Source organism: Ambystoma mexicanum, chromosome 2q (genome assembly GCF_040938575.1).
Source record: "Ambystoma mexicanum isolate Mex_15411 chromosome 2q, UKY_AmexF1_1, whole genome shotgun sequence".
Classification (NCBI taxonomy): domain Eukaryota; kingdom Metazoa; phylum Chordata; class Amphibia; order Caudata; family Ambystomatidae; genus Ambystoma; species Ambystoma mexicanum.
Window position 1 is genome coordinate 359,501,344 of NC_090924.1, and position 21,230 is coordinate 359,522,573.

At 47.9% G+C, this 21,230-nt stretch overlaps 1 protein-coding gene across 1 annotated transcript in view; it reads left to right on the forward strand.

Moving 5' to 3' along the window:
• DCTN5 (dynactin subunit 5) overlaps positions 1 to 21,230 on the forward strand; it is a 271,945-nt gene that overhangs the window by 1,067 nt on the left and 249,648 nt on the right. Inside the window, exon 2 of the mRNA XM_069647388.1 lies at positions 19,151 to 19,219. Within this exon, the coding sequence (XP_069503489.1) occupies positions 19,151 to 19,219 (69 nt within the window). The remainder of the gene's footprint in view (positions 1 to 19,150; positions 19,220 to 21,230) is intronic.

The following is a 21,230-nucleotide window of genomic DNA, read 5'->3' on the forward strand; positions in this document are numbered from 1 at the left end:
GTGAGCATACATAAAATAATGACATTTCAGTTCTAGAGTATGTGCATGAAAAGTACAGCTAAGGCTCGTTAGTCTATCGCTGGTTTGAGTCTAGTTTTAAAACTTTTTCTGAATGACCACAAGGATGGGTCATTTCTTTTATTTTAACATAGGTATTTTATTGGGATTTTAAACATGGTAAAATAACAGACATTAGCATTTGTAAGACATAGTATGGCACAACTCATTATCGATGTGGGCACTCAAATTGTTCGGAGGCTGGGGGTGTGGGTCTCTCCCTTTCAGAGGGGATGTGCTCCTTGTGTGGTAGCAGTTTTAGCTTTGTGGGTCAGTCTAACCAATGGGTAAGTGGGGTCATGTGTGTGAGTCTGGGGAAGCGCTCTGCATAGTCCATGAAGGGGGCCCATGTGTTTCTGAAAAGGTTTATATTCCCCAGGCGGAGTGCTGTAACCTTTTCCGCTGTAACAATGTCCCAGCACTTAGACCAGTATAGTGGTATGGAGGGTCCTTCAGGGTGCTTCGAAAGTCTTGCAAGGGCTATCTTAGCCGCTTTTAGTAGTTGAGTACATAGGCGGGCCATGTTGCCCAATAAGGGTAGATCCCCGTCCCCCCAGCAGGATAATCCTGGGATCCCAGGGGATGGAGAGTCCAGTGATCGCTTGGATATGGTTCAACACACCCCTCCACTAGCTTGTTGCTTTCGGGCATTCCCAGAGGAGATGGAAGAGGGAACCCTCTAGGGGGCATCCCCTCCAACAGTTCGGGGAGGGGGCAGAGCCCGCTTAATGCAACTGCACCGGAGTGATGTAATATCTGTAGCACACCTTGTACCCTCCCTCCCTGTTGGTGATGCATTGGATGCTTTTGTGAAGCCTTGTCCATATTCTATTCCACGCAGGTGGATCCAGAGGGCGCCATATCTCTTTTTCCCAGTTGGTCATCTATCTTCCCTTCTCTTCCGGGTTTGTCATTTCCAGGAGTCTGTATAACATGGAGATCTTCCCCCTGGGGGGGGGGGGGGGGTTGCTGTTAATGTGAGCCCCAAGGGGGTATTAGATTACTGAAGCCCAGTTCTTTGATGACTCGTTGGGAGATCCAGTGGCAAATCTGTGAGTAATGGAATCTTTCCTCCTCAGGGATCTTGAACTTTGCTTTACAGTTCTCGAATGTGAGGGGATGGCCTCTCTCAAGGAAGTCAGAGATTTTCCAAAGGCCTCCGCACTTCCAGATGGCGAAGCTGTGATTGCAGAGACCTGGGAGAATGCTGGGTTGTCCCATACTGGCATCAGTGGGCCTAGAAAACTTGTTACTCCCCATTTCCTGGCGGCTGCTTTCCAGCTTTCCACTGTGTTGCATGTTGCCGGTAGTGGGTTTAGGGTAGGGGGTGCTTTCCAGGTTTGTATGTGCGGTAGGTCGGATAAGGGTGGTTTACACTATGCCTCCTCTATTTGCAACCAGCATGGACAATCTGTGGTTCAGAACCAAGTGAAAGCGTGCGATAGTTGGCCATTCGTCTGTATCGGGATATGTCCGGAACTCCTAGGCCTCCAAAGCCACGGCTGCTGGTCATCATTTTCTTTGTGAAGCAGGGCCTTTTCACCCTCCATATGAACTTCATGATCTCCCGTTGCAGGGTGGTGAGGTCCCCCTCTGCAATGTGAGTTGGGAGCGCTAAGCACTGGTAAATTAGCCTGGGGAGTAGGTTCATCTTTACCACCGCAACTCGGCCCAGCCAGGAGATCTCTTGGTTGTTCCAGCGATTCAAGTCTGCCCGGAGGTCCTTGCAGAGCTGCAGGAAGTTATGTGTGTAGATCTGGGCACTGAATTTAGGAATGCAGAACCCTAGGTATTCGATTGTGGATCCAGCCCATCGGATGGGGAGTTCCAGGCTGAGGGTGTCTCTTTGATGCTTTGTTAGGTTGATCGGTAGGACTGAGGATATATTATAGTTCACCCTAAAGCCGGATACTGCCCCAACAGCTTCAAGCTCCTCCAGCAGGGGTTGCAGGGAGGTGTCCAGGCTGGTGATAGTTAGGAGCACATCGTCCGCGTACAGTGCAGCTTTGTATTCTGTCCCTCCCACGGTGAGCCCTCTGATATTTGGGTTTTGCAGGATCCTTTCAGCGAACAGCTGCATGGAGAGAGCGAACACTAGTGGAGACAGGCGGCAGTCCTGGCGTGTGCCTCTGGATATTGGAATGTTTGCTGATCTTATGCCATTGATTCGGTGCTGTGTGGATGGGGTCGTGTAATTCGCCATGGTCCGTTTTATAACATTTTGGCCTAGTCCCAAGTGTGTGAGGGTGTTTCGAATGTAGTCCCAATTCACCAGATCGAACGCTTTATGTGCGTCTAGGGAGATAATCAGTAAACCTGCCCCTGTTCTATTGGCAGGTTCAATGAGATTTAGTGTTCTCCTGATGTTGACGTGCGTGCCTCTGCCCGGTATGAAACCTGTCTGGTCTTTGGATATGATTTTGGGAGAACCCCGCCCAGTCTGAATGCTAGCACCTTGGAGTAGATTTTCCCATCTGTGTTCATGAGTATTATAGGTCTGTATGAGAGCGCCTGCTCGGGGTCCTTCCCTGGCTTTTGAACTAAAATGGTAATTGATTCCGCCATGGATTTGGTCACTCTTTCTGTGTTCAGGAAGGAGCTGAATAGGAGTTTTAGCTGGGGGACTAGGATATGTGCAAATGTTTTGTAGAATTTGGTTGTTAGCCCGTCGGGGCCTGGGGCAGTGCTCTTCAGGATTTTTATAGCTTCTAAGATTGCGGTCTCTAGGGTTTTGGGATGGCTGGGGCTGGAATGGGAGAGGCAGGTCTGGAGGTAGCAGCGTTGTTGGGTTAACTCTTCCGGAGATGGGGGCGGAGCTGTCATGATAGACCTGTGGTGGTCCACTAGGATCTCTGTTATGTCTGAGGTAATATATTTGGTTTTACCATCCGGTCCTTTGAGGCAAGCAATGTTATTTTGATTTTGTGTCTTCTGCAGTTTATATGCTAGTATACGGTTTGCCTTATTACTTTTGTGATAATAAAACTGTTTCGTGTAGGCGAGCGCTTTAGCTATACGATCAGCCCAGTGCATCTCGCAAGGCTCTCCTGGCCTTTTTCAGCTACCTGTCTGCCTTCCTGGAGTAATGGGCCTTTAGTTCCTTTTCTAGTGTGGTAACTCTAGATTCTAGGGCCGATGTGTGGAGCTTGGAGATTCGAAATTGTTCGGCGGTTGAGCTGATGAGGGCTCCCCTAATCACCGTCTTCATAGCCTCCCATATTGTCCCTACTGGTGTGTCGGGGTTGGTGTTTTCCTTAAAGTAGTTGGTCAGAGATTATTCCACCTCTCCCCTGATCAGCGGATCTAATAGAAGGGAGTCGTTAAGCTTTCAATATCTAGGGGCCGGGCCTGGGGCACCTGAAATCGAGAGGTCGGCAGAGACTGGGGAGTGATCAAGGTACCATGCGTGTGTGTGTGTTTCAACCTCACTTAAGCAGGGGAATAGTGCACTTGTGGTTAGATCTATCTGGGAGTGTCCCCAGTGTACATTGGAGTAGTAGGTGTAGTCGCGACTCTCTGGGCTAGCCACTCTCCAGGCGTCAACTGTGCCTGATTGCCTCAGTAATCTAGCCAGTGCTCGGGTGAAATCCGGGTTGGACGGTGGCAGGGTCTTATTTCTAGTGGGGTCAGGGACTGTGTTGAAGTCTCCCCCAATAAGGAGGTATACTGTAGCAAATGTTAGGAGCGTCGGGAGTAGCTCCAGTAGGAACTTGTCCTGACCTGTGTTGGGAACATATATCCCTGCTCTGGTGATTGGTTGCTCAGTGATTTGTCCTCGTAGGAGGAGGTATCTGCCTGTTGGGTCCTTTTTAACTGAAGGGTTGTACAGGGGGAATTTATCGCTTAAGAGGATCGCTACTACCCTCTTTTTCTCGCCCGAGGAGGCAAAATAATCCTTCCTATAGCGTTTAAATCTAACTTGGTGCTCATCAGTTGCCAGTAGGTGTGTTTCCTGAAGGATTGCTATGTGCCCGCCTAGCGCGGCTAGCCTGTTCTCCACCGATTTACGATTTCTAGGGGAATTGAGACCCTGGACATTCCAGGTTATGATGCGGATATCCCTAGCAGCATCCAAGCCCGTGTATTGTAACTTGGTGTGCTCAGTTCGTAGTGCCGTTGGGGTGTGGTTGGTAACAGGTCTCCCAGGAGTCCCCATGTGCAATTGTTGGTGTGCCATGTTAGGAGATGTCTGTTTAAAGAACTGGGTTGTCAATGGGGTGAACCGGGGCTCAGAACTGTTCCCGGTCCCCTTAACTGATGAATTGAACTCATCCATGGGGTTGCTGACCAACCCCGCTGTTTACTGAATTGTAGCTTAAAGGCAAGAGAAGACATAACTGGGGCCCCGGAAGGAGGAAGCCTAGCCGGGCTCGCGCCCCAAGCAGGGGGAGCGAAACAGATGAAGCTAGTATATTTTAGCGCAAGCTGGTGTGCGATTGGGGGCTCCTTTTCGTGACTGTGGAATAATTTCTGCCGAGCTGGCTTAAGATTCTGAGAAATATTGGAGGAGTGCTTGGCGCTGGGGGAATGTACATAGGGATGTGGGAGTAGCCTGCTGTAAGGATGAAGATGTAATCCTCAGGCCCGGCAGTGTTGGCTCCGGTCAGGACTTTTCTGGGGGCCGCAGCATCTGCTGGCTCGCGACCAGGGTGCCGGATGAGGATGACCCGGTCTATTCTTGAGGTTGCGTGTCTGGTTCAGAGCCCTCGTCAGCTGATTTCCTCCCCTCCCCACCTTCCCAGGAAGCGGTCTGCCTCTTTGGGGTGCGAATCTGCCTACGGGTTCCCTCCCATGTGAAGTTGAGGACGGTAGGGAAGCTCCTTGATTTTGCACTTTCCGCTCTTGCAGCCATTCGGTGAGATTTCAGAGGGCTTTACACTTCTGGAGGGTATTGTTCGCTAGGTCTTGGTAAAGTGATATGGTTGCTCCCCTGAAAGTAATTTGCTTTGAGGATCTGGCCTCTCTCATTATCTCTACCTTGACTTTGAAAAAGTGAATTCGAGCGAGGACGTCCGGTGGTGATGTTGTTGCTTGCCTTGGCGCGGTGCGATGGACTCTGTCGATTTCTAGGGGAGAGCTGTCCGGTAGTGTTAGGATGAACCTGAACAGGTCTTTAGTGAAGCTTTCGAGCTCGGGATCAGTTACTGCGGTAGGAATCCATCAGAGGCGGATATTGTTTCGGCAAGAGCGGTTCTCTGCGTCCTTCTCTTTGGCTTCGAGTAGGTCGCATCTGGCATCTAACACTGCAATTCTGTTCAGGCTGCATTCCAGCCCGAAGGCGTTGTCACATAGTTCATTCTCCACCCCTTCAGTGTGTTTTTCCGCCTCCTCGACCCAATTTTCCAGGGAGGAGATCTTTCTAGTTACCTCGTCAGTGCCTTTTTAGATTTCTTTTCTGAGTGCCAATAGTAGCCCCATGAGATCTGATTTGGTGGCAAACTGGCCAGTCTCTGGGGCTTCCGAGGTATGGGTACTTTCCATTGGCGGCCCCGTTGATGGATCGCATCTCCCCGATATTCCCTGAGTGGATTCCCCATCATTGTTGCAATGTCCGCCTGCTTCATTGATTTTCCACTCTTCGCCATGGTGCCTCCGAGGGGAAGTGAGCTGGGGGTAAAGGGAGATATCTCTTGAGGTGTGTCGGCACAAACTGCTTGTAGAGTAGGTGGGAGGTATTGTGAGGTTCAGGGTCAGTCGGGGTCTTCTCGTGATATTCACTGTGGTAAGAATTAGTTCTAGTTCAAGGTGTTGCTCGGGATCTGGGGACCTGGTGTGTCTTTTCCACTCGCCCTCTTCGCATGGGTGGCGGTATGGAGGGCACTGATAATATCCAGTGGGCTTCGCTGGCTCGCTCTTCGCCCAGTGCGGCCCTTTACTCCAAGGGGGAGCCCTTGTCGGAGGTGGGCGTAGGGTTGGTAGATGGGGGCGAGTCCACTGATCCAGGCCCATGCACCGGCTGGTAGTGGAGTGTGCCGGCGCCCCCCTTGAGCTCCCACCAGACAGGGAGAGGCAGAGAGAGACGAGGGGTGCCTCCCCACTGGTAGGGGAGCGAGAGATCCAGGGGCTCCGTGGGGCAGGTGGGCGAGCACTGGGATGGAACTCACCTTATAGACATTGCCGCAGCTTCAGGTGGCGAGTGAGCCCACCAATGGTGTGGATCTCTCCAGATTGGAGTGCTGCTTCGGCGCTTCTGTTGCCTACACTCGCACAGATTTAGCAGCTGGTCGTGTCTGTGATGTGCTCCAGGAAACATCTGGTGATGCGGGTGCAGCCGTACCGGTGGGTGTCCATGAGCTGTGAGATGTAGTCTGCAGTCAACTCCAGCCCCCTGTCTGAGATGCGAGCGCACTGGTCAAAGCTGAGGGTGTGCAGGCTGTGCATCCGGCGCACCGTGCGGGTGATGCTGTTGTTGTTTATGTGGCGGGAGCAGAGCGATAGTGACAGTGATTTCCGCCAGATCAGCCCCTGCACTGTATGGGCCGGACTCCGGGCGCCCACCCTGTCACAGATGGATACTTCGAGAGCTGAGGGTTGAAGTCTGGGCGATGGGACAGAGATCCTTGGCGAGGGGGGGGGGCACTCCGTATCACCTGTGGGAAGCAGGATCAGAGGGGTCGGCGGCTCTCCTCTCGGCTGAGACGGTTCAGGCTTTGATGGACCTGTAAGTCATCAGGCAGATTAGGGGTACGACACCCCTCTCCCTCCGCGGCCTGCTGCGGGCGGCCGCCGTCTTGGCTCTCCCTTCACGTCCCAGGGCTCCGCTCTTGCTGCTGTTTGTTCTCGTGTACCGAGTTTCGGGAGCGGAGCCTCGGCTGATTAGAAGCGGCAGGTATTAATCTATCTCCCCAATCCCTGCCCCTGGTGAGGGTTGTTGTTTGATTTGGCAGGTCCTTCCTTTATAACAACACTTCGACGGCGGGGCTGGGCAGGAGCACTCGGGGAGCCATGCTGCTCAGTCGGCTTCTAGCCAGGCCCCCCAGATGGGTAATTTCTTAAGTGTGGTGGTAGGGAGTTCCATAGGTTAGCTGCAACTACCGGGAAGCTGGACCCACCTGCCTTTACTCTTAAATCTTGGGGTGGTGACACGGTTGGAGTAGGAAGAGTGAGTAGGTGTAATGGATTTTGTTCTGGTGATTTGGTTGCTGAGATGGGCCGGTGCATTGTTGGCCAGGCATTTGTGGGTAAGGGTGAGGATTTTAAATTTGATCCTGTCGTGGACAGGGAGCCAATGTATGAGTCGTCTGGTGGAGGAGATGTGCTTGTTCTTCAGTATGTTCAAAGCTGCTTTTAATAGCATTATTTTGTACTACTTGAAGTTTATTGATGTTTCTCATACTGGTGCCTGCGAATAGTGAGCTACAATAATCTATCCCAGAGAGGATCAGCGCTCTTGCTTGTGTGATACTATTGTCAGTGGAGAGGAAAGGTCTGCTGGATCAAATAAGTTTGGACGTGTAGGCTGCGGACGAGACAATGGCATTGACCTCTCTGGTGAGGGAGAAGGATGAGGCAATGTAGACACTTAATGTTTTTTTTTTGGCGACATGGATCTTGTTGCCATCAATATTAAAGGAGTCGTATAGTTTTGGTAGGTTATCTAGTTTGGATTTATTTCCTATTAGGATGAGCTCCGTTTTGTCATCGTTAAGGCATAATTCATTTTGTGCCACCCAGGCCTGGATGGCAAGGTATATTTTGTTGCAAATGTAAGTGTCGGTGTCATGGCATCCTGTTATAGGGATTAGTATTTGCATATCATCCACGTAATTAGTGTATGTGATATCCATGTCAAATAGGAGTTTTGTGAAAGCGTTGTACAAGGTTGGTGATCAGCATGAGCCTTGTGGAAAGCCACATGTTACCGAGGTTGGGAATGCTGTTGCTGTGGGTGAGAGACTCCGATTGTACGGTTGGAAAGAAATGATTCGATCCATTTGATAGCTTGTGGTGAAAAGTGTACTGCAGGTTTGAGGTGGTGATAAAAGATTTTGTGGTTGACCAGGTCGAAGGCAGCCAAGAGGTCTAATAAAAGAAGGATGCAACGTTCTCCTCTGTCTTTGAATTGGTCCATCTGTATTTTTAGATCCAGTAAGGCTGTTTCTGTACCATGGCCAGGTCTGAATCCTGATTGTCTTAGTCCTAATAGTTTATTATCTTCTAGGAATTGTTGGATCTGCAGATAAGCTGCACGGTCGATCATTTTTAATAAAAATGGTACTGTGGTGATCGGCTGAAAATTAGTTGGGATGTTAAGGTCAAGGGTGTGTGTGTGTATATGTGTATATATATATATATATATATGTGTATGGTTTTTTTTTTCATCGGGTATGGATATAGATGCAAATTAACTATTGATGACGGCGGTGATGAGAAGAGCTAGTTCATGTGCACATTCTTTTATCAATGTGTCGGGACAGGTATAGCCTTTACATCTAGATGGTTTTAGCCCTTTAATGATGTTGGTAGTTTCTATTGTAGTCACTGGCCTAAATGCAAATTTGGAGATCATAGGTGGTTCTAAGGTCACTGGTACAGGTTGGTAGTCTAGGTCGAAGTTGAGTTTGGATTTTTTAGTTTCAATTTTACTTTGCAAGAGGGTAATTTGATCTGCTAGTGCTTTTTGCACGTTAGTGCACCATAGTTGGTCTTTGATGGAATGGTCGGGGCAGGTGATTTGAGCTTGCAGAGGATGGCGAATAGTTCCTTAGGGCGTGATTGGGCATTCTGGATTCTGGTGTTGTAAAGGTTACTTTTAGCTTTGGTAATTGCTTCTTTATAGTTGTTGGCTAGAGACTGGATGATGGCTTTATTTGTGGATGTTGGCAATTTCCGCCAGTTATATTCTGCAGATCTTTTAGATGCACGTAACATTTGTAGTTCTGATGTGAATCATCTGTTGGTGTGGGTTTTAGGGGCGACTGTATCCAGTATATGTTTTCTAGATAAACGCACACATCAGAAAGCCTTACTCTTCATGTTCTTAACTTGGAGAGATTTAGGGGTAAATCTCAGCTTCCATACAATTGTGTAGCTGTCTTGTATATCAGATACCTAAGCTCATCCAATCCAGTTATCCTCATCCTTATATTAATTGTTTTATTTGAGCATCGCAGATGTACTCCTGTTAGACGCAAATGGAATACGTTTTTAAGGTTATGTTATTGAGTACTTTTAATGCACATATCAACACTGTAGTGGTGTTAAGGCGCTTGATCTTGTCCGAGAGGTTTATTGTGACCCTGCTACGGGGTTGCCAGACCTTGGTTGTGTGATTCTGAAAGAGAAAGGGTTGGGGGGAGAAGGGGTGACAGGGAATTAAGTTTAGCCAGCAACAAACATTTTGTCTGAGATGGGGGCTCAGCTGGGGCTCCCTAATGTCCCCTACTAACACCAGCTCCCTACAAGCCAATGCTTTTTTTTCTAAAGCCTGAAGCTCTCGCCTATGAGCAAATGGCACCCACACCCTCCAGACACCGCTTTCATTTGAAAATGCAGATATCATCACAATCGCGCCCCAGTGCAAGGGTGATCGATGGAAAGTGGTGCCTGGCAGGGGGTCGGTTCGCAATTTAGCAGCAGCACTTACCTGATCTGTAGGCCACTGCCTTTTTGCAAAATCGACCTGGGGCTCTTACGGGGCGTGGCTTAACAGACTGCTTTCAGGTGAGGCGAGTGTTAATTGAAGCGCCAACCTCCTGCCAGGCCACGTCCCAGGCTCGATTTTATAGGCCACTTAAAGCACTGGCCAACAGACTGATAATTTAGTGGGACAGAAGCACATGAGATGAGGAGGAGGGATTATGGCAGCTGGGATGCATGTTTAACTGTGCTTGGATATTGGTACGGGTGAAAGGAAACATAAAGAATATGCATTTCAGTTCATTAGCAAGGCCTAAATGGGTTGGCAGTAACTAGATCATACAATGTATTGTGCTAGATCTACGTGTGTGAATATGATATGGACTTGAGTGGTGCTCAAGCAGATCCTAGTAGTATGGAGGCTTTTACCAGCTTAGTTTTATAAGAAACAATCTCTGTAAAAAGGTTTGCCAAACCAGCTGACAGATGTATCGACACCAAGTTTCATATGTGTTTTAGATGAATGAGTGAGATAAACCTAGAGAGGGGAAGAGGAGACACAATGAACTTGAGCGCCCAATAATCTTTTCTTAAGCCGTGAGCCAGGTACTTTCATCATAATATTTGTGTTCACTGTCCCAAAACAGACAAATGTGTTACCTAGGATTGGCATGTGTGTCTTGAATGTGTGCATGTGAGGGTTCTGCTGGGGGCGGTTGGTGGAGACTGTTGAAGATAAAGTTTCTGCTGTGCCTGTTCCCCCTGTTCCTCTGTGTGTGCTTTTGGCCATTGTTAAGATGGATTTCTGAACTCTGACCTGGTGGGCAGAGGTTCAGGAGGCCAGCCTAGTTTCCTGGAACAGGGTAACCTTCTGGACAAGACAGACCAATCAAGGTAGCTTGGCGGCGGTCAAGACTAGGTCTCAGGAGGGGTGAGGGTGACTGAAAGACTTCAATGAGCACACAGAGTAATGGACACTTACAAATCACTCCCAGTGAGGTGTAGATATATTAAAAATACATATACATTTATTTCAAGGCCTTTGAGTTTCAAACACACAATTCAAATCACAGTAATACTTATTAGGCCAACACATTCCTATCTAAATACATATATACAAGACCAATGGGGTCTAAAGGGTTAATGCACGAAATAGGTCCACAACCTAAAAGGGGGAGGAAACGAGCAGTGCAAATGGTCCCTTCTGCATCCAACACACTCCTAACTAAGAGGCATTCCAATCCCTGTGAAGCCTAATTCTCAAATGTACACGCAATGCAGGCGCACGTGGTAGTTAAAATGGGCAAAACGGGGTTTCTTCAAGGGTCTGTAGCAACTCAGGAAGGTGGGTGAGGCGATCAAGAATAGGTTCCCACTATTCGAGGAGGGTCTCCACTTAAGGGCAGAGTTGATTCCAAGAGTTGGGAATAGTCTGCTAGTTCACACTAGCAGTGGACAGGAGAGGGGCCCTCAGGGGCCACTTGTGCGTAAAAATGGATGGAGGTGCTAGGGTTGCAATTACTCACCGACCCCCAGCGCACTCCGGACCAAACTTCGGCAGTCGCGTCCACTTCGGTTGCAGGTTCAAGTGCAGCAATTTGGCTGCTCTGCGGCTTTCAGCGACGAAGATACAGCGATGATTCCCAAACGGGACAGTGGCGATTTCTCCGCTCCTGGTGGATGGATCAGGCCAGATTCACAACCGCATGCTTCAGGGGCAAGAGGGGCACAAATGCAGCGCACCTGCAAAGGTCGTCACCACGGCTGGGCGACACGGTAACCGCGTATGCTCCGGTTCTGGCGCGCTCGTCTCCCTTCAGACCTGGGAACGCCAAGTGTACGAAATTCGGTGTGAGGATGCTGTGAACACAGAGCTAGCGATATACCAAGTTTCGAGGGCCTCCTCGAATCGGCGGCGGACACAGAGCAAAGGTCCTGCGTCAGCTGGTTAGCCCACTGGTTGTCCCGGGACACATCCGAGAAGGCTTACTTGCAGGGTTTGATGAAGGTGGCGAGAATAGTTGGGCCCACTATTCCAATGGGTCGAAGCGTCTTCGCAGACCTTCTAGGGTGACCAGATGCAATGGGGTCCCAAGGGACGACAGCGGGCTCAGGGCGCCAGACAATCCAGCGAGTCACCAGCGGTTCCTCGACTCGGCTTCTTAGCTTCAGGATACTTGGATCCTATCCTTCGTTCAGTGAGAACTCCAGAGATCGACATGGTATGGGTGTTTGGGGGCTTCTCTTGTCCAGAATCTTCTTCGTGCCAAAACGAAGAGGACACAATGGGAGATCTGCTCACATACAGGCATACCATACGTGGACCAATCACAGACCGCTGTGGTCGCAGGCATTCACAGCACTCCCGACTCTCTGGCATCCAGGATGTGTATTGGGGACAGACACCCAAGCCCACACCCTGGAGGCACACACAAGGCATGCAGAAGCCCACGAAAGCTTGGCATTTCACAGGAAAATGCATGCCCAAAGAAGGACTGATCCGGGTCGGCTCGACCTGGGGCAGGTGAAGGGGCAAGATGGCCAAAGGACAGGACAAAGAACCTCATGGCCTGGCCATTTTGTAGCCAGGCCACCTATTTGTGCCAAACGCGGTAATCGCGGTTTACCTGGCAGGAAAGGGTTAAAAAATACATAAAAAGATAAGCTGCCACTAGCCCTGTCTGTAACACAGCTGCACATCTCCTAAGAAATCCTTCCAGAATATCTAGGGCCTTTGGAAATTACTAAGAGACCCAAGTGTACGGTACTGGAAGGTACATTGCACGCTTGTTACATGTTGCAGAAAAGTTGCAACATTGGAAAGGACTAAGGGAAACAAAGTCTCCCAGTACTGACTGTTTTAAGGGTATGTCAGTTTCCCCATAAAAAGTGAGCGAAAGCCCAGTGCAACAGAAGGCTGGGCTCCCCTGGTAAAGTCAGACTATGGTGTTTAACATCAGCAAAAAGTTGGGGAACGGGGGGGGGGGGTACACAACTGGAGGGAAAATTACCCATCTTTCCTAGCGGCCATTACACCGACTATAGCTTTCTAGTGGTCCCTCCTGCACTCGAGTGCTGGTGTCATCACGCAGTCTCCAACAAGGGACGGTGCAAAGGCATAAAGAGATAAATGCGGATGATCAAGGAGATCAGAGCAGGATTCCTCACGACAGTACTTATAATCATAATCATTCTGCGCCATTAAATGTACACAGCACACGCTCTTTCTAATAAAGTAAGATTTTCAAATATGCATGATGGTGCTGGGTGCTTATTTAACTTTCACAGTGCTGATGAGTTGTGTGAGGATGCTCCCAGTGGCCCTCCTACATCAGTCTTGTAAGAGTAATGCTAAGGAGTGGACTTTGTGCCCATGCAATCCTTATGAGAGCCCGGGCGAGCTCTGAGCCGTTTACTGAAACTTCTAATTTACTTAGTTTTTCTAGGTGACCACTCTTGGGGAACCAGAATTGCCGGGACACTTCAGTTGTCGGTCCCATCGATAGGGGACCAGGGTTTGGAGGAGCAGTGGCTGAAGATGGTGTCGAAATTGGGTGTGGTGTTTCCGATCTGCATTTCTGGGATCATTTGACAGCGTTGAAGCGCCAGTATAGCTGCCACAGTAATTGCCACAGTGAGGTTGGACCACTAGGACCTAGCAGACAAAGTGCATCAAAGAAACTGCACTCAGAGGTCAGCAGCCTGACTTGTGTCTAAAGAAAGATGCAGTGCTCCCTGGGTCACAAGTTGAAGATCTGCAGAGTTCCCAAGTTCCAGTTCGCGACAGTAACGGCAGAGGTACCTGGTAGTGGTCAGCCCCGCGGATGGTCCAGGGACTGTTCGAAGACCACCAATGGCAGGACACTATTGCAAGATGCAGGCTCAGTTGTTCCCACCAGTCCAAGAAAGGATGACCACTTTGAGAGTTTTTTATGGTTGTAGGAGAGTTAGCAGCTATACTGGTCGAAGGCTTGCGCGATGCTGGTTCGCTTCTGTTAGCAGTGCTACAGTTCTTCGTAGGCAGTCTTCTCGTGTTTAGAAGCTTGGTTCCGGTGGGTTGCCTACAGAATGGTGGCAGGCTTGGGGTTACCCCAGCAAAACAAAAAGGCAATCGCTGAAAGGTTTTGAATTAATCTGAACCTCTGGCATTGCTCTGAGCAACCCTCCAGACCATCTTTCACCTGCCAAGCCATTACAAAAGGCGATAGACCATATGCAAATCAGGCTTGATCCCACCCCAAAAAGATGCAGTCCAGCCCGGACTGCTTGGTCACATCCCTTCTGCAGGAGATCACAAGCATCCCCAAACATGTTTCAGCCTTGTTGGGCCTCATCAGTGAGGAGTAGCTTGGGTTTCTAGGCCCAGCAGGCACAGGACTCGCGTCTGGGCATACCCGTCCCACTTGGGGTTACCCCAGTCCAGCACTGGCAAGGAACTGCACCATTCAAACAAGTAAGGGATATCCAGTCATGGACAGCCACAAACCCCAAAACAGCCACTTCCTGTAGAGGATGTTTATTGGGACTGCCCCAAAAACCAACCTATCAAATTCAGTCAGAGGCATTTGCCTCAGAGTGCAGGCTTAGCACTACGAAAGTGCCTGCCCATATATGTAGTTTCCTGATCTGAGAGAGAAGGAAGATGGGCAAAAAGCAAGATGGACAAAGTACAGGGCTTAACCCACGTGGAGCAGCCATATTGATTATATCGTAGTCAAAATGCGTTATGGTGTAAAGATGATGGTTCATGCGGTTGCACCGGAAAAAAGATGACCAACATGGTTCACTGCCACCAGCACATATTAATGCGTCACAGATGGCACAATAATTACTCCAAGTTGCAGAAATGGTTCATGGATTTTTATTTTCCTCTTTTTGGAGCCTGGAGCCACCCATCTCTCTCCCATTTTATGACCCTCCTCCATAACATATGCATCCGTAACCCCCAGTTAGTGCTACTCCATGTTGAAGCCTACTAGGGCGCAAAACTTGCACTAGTTATAGGCTAGTGATATTTGACTGTTGACAAATAAGAAATGGTGTGCTGTTTATATGCATAGAATTGAGTTGACAAGCAACTTTCTTATGGCTGGCTAGTAGCTAGCTACTTGAATATTTGTCCCCTGCCCCATCTGTCTAAAAGCTGGCTGGTGCTAGAGATGACGATCTAAATGCCTGATGTCTAAACTCCCTCGGGGACTTACTAACCGCCCATAATCTATGCAGTTGTTGGTGATCAAATGGGATTTGGGATGGTGTCTTACATACTCTGGGTGATCCAGTCTTCATCCAACATGATCACTCTGACCTCTCCCTTTACTACTCTTTGCTCTAGTTCTTTGTCTCACTCCTCCCATAACTCTTCTGTCCCTGCTAGGTTCTCACTCTTCCTAGCTCGAGCCTCAAACCTTTGGTGATATTCCCCCTTCCCCCTACTAGCATAACTAATAGCTCCTTCTTTCTCTCCTCTACACTACTGCTCCTCCTCCCAAACGGCTCCTCTCCCTCAACTCCATGCAATTGGATACATCCCCTCCAAATGGCTAAGTCTCCCCCCCAAACCGCTACTCTTCCCTCTAAACTACTCAAACACCTTCCTTTCACTCAGTAGTATTTGTTTCACATACACTACTTTGCCTATCCACTTGCAACACACACCCACACGGCAGAACCACGTTCACTCTTTAGCCAATCCCTCACCTTCTCCACAGCTCGTCTGCCCCATCTTCTTTCCTCCTGCTGGTCTCTTGGTGGACCTCAACCTCTGACCTCACCTGAAAAACCCACACTTCTGCTTCCTGTTAATTCCCTGCTCATATCCCTCCGGTCTGCCAAGATTGAATGACTCTTCCCTGGCCAATCTGGGCCTGTCTTCCCCATGCCGGGTGTGTATATATGCCAAAAAGCATAAGTAGGGGGATAAACACCACCTACTTTCTCTGCCCAGGTTTGTTTGTCTTGTACCACAGTTGGCGACCCGAAAGGCAATTGTTCATGTTCCAAGACCAGCTTCTGGAGGGTCTCCCTATAAGTCTGTCTGGGGAGGATGGGTTCCTCTCCCTTCTTGGTCCCTGGTGGTCTGGGGGGGGGGCTTCAGAGTTTTGTGTGTGCTGGTGCATGTTTTTGGGCAGCTCTGCGGCATTGTCGTGTATAGGAGCGGGTCTCTATCCCCGTGCCGCAGCTTGCTGCAGCATGTCTGCCATGTAGTTAGCTTTCACTCCTGAACGCATCTCTCACACTCTCCTGTTGTGCATCCTGGTCATCTCTTCTTGTTCTGCCGTGATAGCTCTGCAAAAGATAAGAGGAGACTAGTGAACAATTTGTCGAGGCATGACCCGAGTATAAAACTGCCTGCACAGAAACATCTTGGCACAAGGGGTGGGTAGACAATAGTTTGGACCCACTCTGTGAAACTTGCCCTTAGAATTAGGACAGGCTCTGGATTCCCCCCTACCCTTCCAACCTCCCGCAAGGAGGGGGATCCCATCCCCCTTTCGCAAATGCCAGTTCCAGTCACACCAGGCATAGCAAGTTACAAAACAAAAAAGATGCAAACTGCCTCTGTGGGCCGCTACCTTAAGATAGTTAGTGCTTGTGTGCTACAGAAAATACGATGAGGGAAACAGTGCTCCTGCACTGGTAGCTTTAAAGGCTCACCAGTGCCCCCAAAACAAATTAGCTGAGCAGGTAAGTGAAGCTAAAACAGCTTTAGTTGCCTCATAAGCCAGGCTTGTGTTCATGGTATAAGCAAATAGGCTGGGTGTTTCATTGAAATCTATAGTGGAACAATGAAACACATCTTCACTAACAAATATAATGAACACCATGAAGACATAGAAATTACAGCACAGAATAGCTGTTTTTCCATTTAAAAGTGTTAGGGAGAATTCTCATAGATGTGCTAATTCCCTTTACCTTAGAGACCCCCTGCAATTTTGCTGGATGAGGACTTGATTTTATTTACCTGGAAAGAGTGTGAGCCTTTTTTTTTCCCACTCTTTAATTTGATGTGTGTTTTTCACTTGTGTTCTTTGATTATGGAGTTTTAGATAACTCCATAGGCGTCATCTTTTCATGTGTGTTACACAGCACCCTCACTGCAGTGACACAGGGATGTCGTTTAGACTTCCCAAAGGTTTAGATATTTTCTCTGGGATAAACTGTTTCCCAGAGAATGTAAAGTGAAACTGACTTTACTAATTTTTCCAAATTCACAGACCCAGCACACACCATCTTATGATGGAGTGCTGGAGGGGTTACATAGTATCCCCTGTGCCTAAATACTCATGTAGCAGTCAAATGCTACCCTTTGCTATTGAAAAGGCTGGTGGCAGTGGTTTTACAATGAACTACCATGATTTTTCCCGACTGCGAACACTGGTAGCTGAAAATCACGGGAGCCATGATTTTCAAGATGGCGCCTTAAGCCCCTTTGTCGAAACAGATCCCAGCCTTCTTTTTTCGCTGTTTCTTTTTGGAAAGGTCCTTCTAGTGTTTGTCTCTGCGCGCCAAACTAGGTTTGGTCCCTGTGTTTGTGTGCCTTTGGCGGGCTTCAGGACTGAAGACTTCTCTTGGGCAGGAAGTGAGGGAGGTGCCCAAAACTCCCTGTGCTTAGTCTCCTAGGAGACCCAAATGCACTTTGGCGTGATTGGCTGGCTAACTCTCCGGCAAGGACAGGCACCCGGCTGGGTGAGTGACAGCTAGGCTGGAATGAAAGGAAGAAAACTGTTGTGGAAAGCAGAGTCGACCACTGGAACGAAAGAACCGAAGAAGAGCTGGAAGAGGACGGCTGCTGCAACTCCTTGGCTGTTGGTTTGCCCGGTGAAGCCCTGCTGCAGGTATGAATTGCCAAGTTCATCTCGACGGAGAAGCCCCTTCAAGGACAACTTCTTCCTTGATTTGGTGGGACCAATCAACTTGTAAGCGACCTGGATACCATTCTCCAGGCTGGTTAGGATTAACCAGGGATAGGGATACCAGCTTGTGTGCTTGAAACTACAGCTACTGGAACTGAAGTGACTCCATCTTGTTTGCTTTTTCGACGATCCCGTGCAGTGCAGGAGTCCCCTGACGTCCTCCCTCTTGTCCCCACGACTGAGGCTCCGGAACAGTGAGATCTACAGGACCTGCCAGGAACCAGCATCGTCAGCTGCATTTTGTTCTTCATACTAAGGTACTGTGCCAACCCGATTGAGAGAACGCCACTCTTGCGGTGAAAGTTTGTGGAACTTTCCCAACTTACAGGCCTAAACAGCTTGTGACCCGACATATGATTCTTTTTCGCCTAAACTACTTCTGAGAACTTTTGCAAAGACTTTACCGTTTGATTCCAGAACTGCTCTTTCCTATCCAGAGCACTAGCCATTGACTTTGGCCTGGCCTATTAACTTGAATTGAACTCCTCTGGTGAACTGAAACTATTCGCACTGTCTAACAAGTATATGTGATCTATTCTACTTACCATGTCCCTTTTGCTCATTTCTAAGTAACTGAACTGCCATTTGGCTCCTATTTCAGGGGAGCTCAAACTGTCTCAATCTTAATAGTTTTGTATTGAAGTGTATTGGTATATAAGTTGTCTTCTGCTAGTGAAATGTTTTCTAAATTATTGTTTAATAAATTAATACATGTTTTTACCAAGAAACCTTGAGTAGAAGTGTTTACTTGAACCACTGTGATTGAAAGTCCTCTTTGTAACTACTTGTACTGAGTTATAGGTCAAAGGTTCGAATGAAAAGGATCGAATGACAAAAGGCTTGAGTCAAAAGGACCAAAAAAGGTCACATTTTTTTATTTTATTTTTTTGGTGTAAAAACCACTTTTTTTACTTATACGATATTGAAAAAAAATATATACATTTAAAAAAAAAATCGACCCTTTGGTTTTCGGTCCTTTTGACTCGATCCTTTTCACTCGATCCTTTGACCAGACACCCTTGTACTGCTCACGTTCACTCTTGCTTGCCTGGCTGCTCAGCTCGTTACCAAAAACTGTGTGGTACAGACTTATACCAAAGGTTGGTTTGTCTAACGCCTGTAGTCCTAATTGTGTGTAGTGGTCCCAGAGGGTACTGCATGCAATTCTGCCTAACAAAAAGTATGTAACAAAGTGCTGGTTCGCAACTCGTTACACTCTTGTTGTCTTAGTCTGGGCAACCACATCACTTGATCCAATATCAATCACCCCCCACCACTATTACTTACTAAGCTATGCTCCTTTATAGTATTGTTAATAATTTCTTTTATTCGATTTTAAATGATGTCATGTTTTGGTAGTTCATCATAGGCAGGTGTCCCATTTTATATTGGCTTTATTATGTACTTGCTGTATGCCATCTTCTGTAAACTTTGGTGAAACACTATCTCTAGATATTTATTGGAAACCTTCTGCTGGTTTCTTTCTACCTCCTGGGAGAAATACATTTTCAGGAGCCACTTATGCTCAGCTACCCCAACCTTATTGGATGCATAGTGCAACATTTCACTGACAAAATGTATGTGTGCTTTTCTTTCAGGCATCGGGAAATAAAGTCAGCAGGCAGTCCGTACTCTGTGGAAGCCAAAATATTGTCCTCAATGGAAAGGTATGTGGTCTTCTCTGTGCTGATGTTCCTTTTTGAGCTAAATTTTGAGGGCGATTGGTGCAACTCTGTGAAATTTTCTTGTCTTTGGATATCCTTTCCATTTGAACAGCAAATATAACTCGATGTGTCGTATGTGTTTGTTTCCATTGATATTGCCTATCTGCTTCTAGACAATTTAGGTATAGAGAGCTATATACAAATTGTGTTTAACTGGAACGCTATGTCTTTTCTGCTTTTCCCCACTAGATACCCACATGACTCAAGACTCATGTTCAAAACAGAAAGACCTGCTTTTTATTTGGGGGATTTTTGCATGCACTTAATTATTTCCCCCAAAGGTAGATGTTTGTATTGATGCTTACATCTTTTTCTCAAACTGGACCAGTCTTTTTGAATTTCCTGTCCCCTGTATTACTTTCCAGATCCAGAAACAATGATCTTAAGAGTTTAATCAGGGCTGGCAGTGTAGCTGGTACATATGTATGGTCTGTGTGCTCTACAAAAACTTGAATTTTGCTCCAAGCATGAACAAGCAATTCAGGACGAGGCCATGCCTACCAAAAGAATCCAATGGCGGCTTTAAAGGAGATTGAGGAGGAGGGAGGATCATTCAAACCACTGACATTTGAGGCGTTCACTGAGCACCCTGGAAAGCATGATTGCATGCAAAGGATAGTCAGAGGGTCAAGAATTACATTGAACATTGATACGATCAGAACTTGGAGCCATTTGCAGCACTGTTCGTACTCTGTCTAGCTTCATGTCCTTCTTGTGGAAGTGTTCTGGTAACACAAACACATTAAACATGCCTAACAGCCAATGTGCACTTTATGCTCGACCGTCTAGAGATAAAATGCATTGCTTTCAAGAAGAGAGAAATTGTGGGCCCTGTCCTTGAGCCTGATGTTGCAGAGCACTCGATGTTCCACATTAATTTAGAAATGGGGTGGTATGGAAAGATGAACCGAGGAAATGAATAGCAAACCTACTATGAAGCATACTATATTTATATTCAGTGAAAAAGTTTAGTTCAGACCGATTTTATGATCATCTGATTCATCGCAACAAAGCTCAGGAAATACGGGGGTTGTGGGAAGTGATGGCAATCTTAACTCTGTCCCTCACATAGATCTCCTCCATGATGCCATTTTTTTATTTAATTGTTCACGCCTGCTGTGATCGTATGTACTCGTGGGCTGAGCAATTGAGAGGGGTGGGCACTTCAAGTTAAGATTGTTGCCACTTCCCACACCCACTGAATGTCCTGGGTTTTGTTGTGATGAATTTGATCATTTTAACTTTATCGTAACTGTTTTTTTCACTGAATTGCAAGGGTGGTATATCTTCATGGTCAGTAACGATGGCCTTCGACCATGGCCTATGTTGCACCAATTAGTAAAAAGGAGTGATGCCCACTGACAATGGCCTTCGACTGTAGCCCATATACCCCTGCCTAGTCACTAACAAGATCACACCGCCCATGGCCTTTGGCCATGTTCACTGTACAGATTGCAGAAATTAGGCAAAAGACCATGGCCCATATCGCCCACACTAATAACTAAGCAGACCCTACTGGCGAGGACCTTCGACCATGGCTACTGTCCACTGTGCACCAATTAGTAAAACAAGTGTTGTCAACTGCCCCCAGACTTTGGCCATAGCCAGTGGCCTTAAACTACAGATGTGGCCCTTGTCCCCTACCTAGTAAATAACCAGATCCCATAGACTATGCCTTTCGGCATTTGCCATTGTGACATGGTAGTTGCCCTGGCCTGGCATTCACCACTTGGGCAAACTATATCCTGCCCCTGAGCTCAGTTGCCGTGAGGACATCCACCTGCATCGAGTCGGCCTCTTCATCATGACCACTGACATCTGCACCTGCATCGGAACACCTTTGGTTCCTGGGTGCAGTGTCTGATTGACTGGCTGCACGCTTTATTGTGCTTTGGCCCGGGAGCCGGTAGGCGATGCCGGCCCCCACAATGGGCCATCTATAAGAGCCTGGGTT